The sequence below is a fragment of the Spermophilus citellus genome (genome assembly GCF_964194105.1).
Source record: "Spermophilus citellus genome assembly, chromosome: X".
Taxonomy (NCBI): domain Eukaryota; kingdom Metazoa; phylum Chordata; class Mammalia; order Rodentia; family Sciuridae; genus Spermophilus; species Spermophilus citellus.
Window position 1 is genome coordinate 70551285 of NC_138190.1, and position 2288 is coordinate 70553572.

Here is a 2288-nt window from a genome sequence, read left to right on the forward strand (position 1 = left end):
TCGCACCCACAATCATTTCAAAGCTGTTAAATAGTAATCTTGTTGGGCCCCAGTTTCCCAATCTGTATGCTGAGTGGGTTGGACTAGATAAATCTTTAAGGGCCTTTCTATCTCTGACAACCTTCCAGACAGGACAGGAGGAGAGTCAGGCTCCACCTTGAGCCCCACCCCCTTGGATATGCCCTCTGTCTACCAAGGGGGAAGGGTGGCAGAGCCAGCTGGGCTCAACTTCAAGGGGAACAGGTAGGAGATTTACCAAAGTTCTTGGGCAAGGGTGGCGATGGGGCTCTTGGGCTGCAGGCAGGTGGTGGGGGGAGGTATCAGAGGCAAAGAGAATATAGAGAACTGGAACCAGGGCAAGAGGAGAGGTGAAGACACTGTAGGGAGTGATGCTTCTCTTCACTGGAACACAGCTGTGATGATGAGTTATGAAATAATTTGGGCTTGGGCATCTTCCCACTTTGGATAGTACTAGTTGGCTTCCATCGTTTTCAGCTAGCCAAGCTCTGTAAGACAGAGTCAGTTGCAAAGTAAGAACAATCCAAGCCCACTGACTGCCCTACTGAGCTGAGTCCCTGCACTGCCTGCTGCTCACCACTCCCTGGGATGGACCATGAAAGCTCCCAGAGGGGCTGGACTGGTCTGAGTTGCACCTGGATGTATGCCCCCCAGCTCTTCCCAGTGCTTCAACCAGTATTCTCCCTATCCTCTGCTTCCCCCCCACATTTCCACATTTTTTACTGGTGCATTATAGTTTTACATAATGATGGCATTTGTTGTTACATATTCTTACATGTACACAATCTGTTTTCTACCTTTTTTGCCCCAGGTCAGGACTGGGAGACCAAGGAAATACAGCTACTCTCATTTCTGCTCTCTCTACCTATAGGGGGGCCATGGCCAGAACAGAGTCCTCATTGTTCAGATCTCTAGGCCCAAGCCCAGGTCCTGGAGATGATGAGATGGATCTGGATTGCTGGTTTGATGAGGAGTTCAAGTTCATTCTGCTACCTGTGAGCTATGCAGTTGTCTTTGTGCTGGGCCTGGGCCTCAATGCCCCAACCCTCTGGCTCTTCCTTTTCCGCCTACGACCCTGGGATGCAACGGCCACCTACATGTTCCACTTGGCATTGTCAGACACCTTGTATGTGCTGTCGCTGCCCACCCTCGTCTACTATTACGCAGCCCGCAACCACTGGCCTTTTGGCACTGGGTTTTGCAAGTTCATCCGCTTTCTCTTCTACTGGAACCTCTACTGCAGTGTGCTGTTCCTTACCTGCATCAGTGTGCACCGCTACCTGGGCATCTGCCACCCACTGCAGGCACTACGTTGGGGCCGCCCTCGTTTCGCAGGCCTCATCTGCCTGGCAGTTTGGTTGGTGGTAGCTGGCTGCCTCGTGCCCAACCTGTTCTTTGTCACAACTAGCATCAGGGGGACCACCATCCTGTGCCATGACACCACTCGACCTGAGGAATTTGACCACTATGTTCACTTCAGTTCAGCAGTCATGGGGCTGCTCTTTGGCTTGCCCTGCCTGGTCACTTTGGTTTGCTATGGGCTCATGGCCCGGCGCCTGTATCGGCCCTTGCCTGGGGCTGCACACTCGTCTTCTCGTCTCCGTTCTCTCCGCACCATCACTGTGGTGCTGACAGTCTTCACAGTCTGCTTTGTGCCTTTCCACATCACTCGTACAATTTATTACCTAGCGAGGCTGTTTGAAGCTGACTGCCAGGTATTGAACATTGTCAACGTAGTCTACAAAGTGACTCGACCCCTGGCCAGTGCTAATAGCTGCCTAGATCCTGTGCTCTACCTGCTTACTGGAGACAAGTATCGACGCCAGTTTTGGCAGCTCTGTAGTGGTGGCAGACCCCAGCCCCCCAGAGCTGCCTCCTCCTTGGCACTGGTATCTCTGCGTGAGAATAGCAGTTGCAGGTGGGCATCCACCCACAGGACAGCAGCTGCCCTCTCCTCACAGCAGAGTGATTGTAACAATGGAAGCTGGGAAGTGAGACAAAAGGGGGTGAGTGCAGGGCAGAGGTGAGGGAACCCCTAAGTGACAGTTTATAAGGAGCTGCAATTGCCCTCTCCTTTTTAGCTAAAGATAGTAGCAGTTGCTCCTCTGCCTGTACTTCTTTTTCTTTATTTCTGTCCCTTCCTGGGCTCATTGGTCCTGTTTCTTGATTCTGCAAGGCTTCCCCAGATCTTTTTTCCCCATGTCCTCCCCCAGCATGCATTTCTCCAGCCAGACTAGAGCCTTCAACTAGAGGGTGGAGATGGTGGGGTA

General features: G+C 52.3%; 1 protein-coding gene across 1 annotated transcript; it reads left to right on the forward strand.

Moving 5' to 3' along the window:
* Positions 1 to 896: 896 nt before the first annotated feature.
* Positions 897 to 2045, forward strand: P2RY4 (pyrimidinergic receptor P2Y4; the record flags this gene model as incomplete). Its single annotated transcript, XM_081278313.1, has 1 exon — positions 897 to 2045. The coding sequence occupies one exon, from the start codon at positions 897 to 899 to the stop codon at positions 2043 to 2045; it is 1149 nt and encodes a 382-aa protein (XP_081134439.1).
* Between the last annotated feature and the right edge of the window lie 243 nt (positions 2046 to 2288).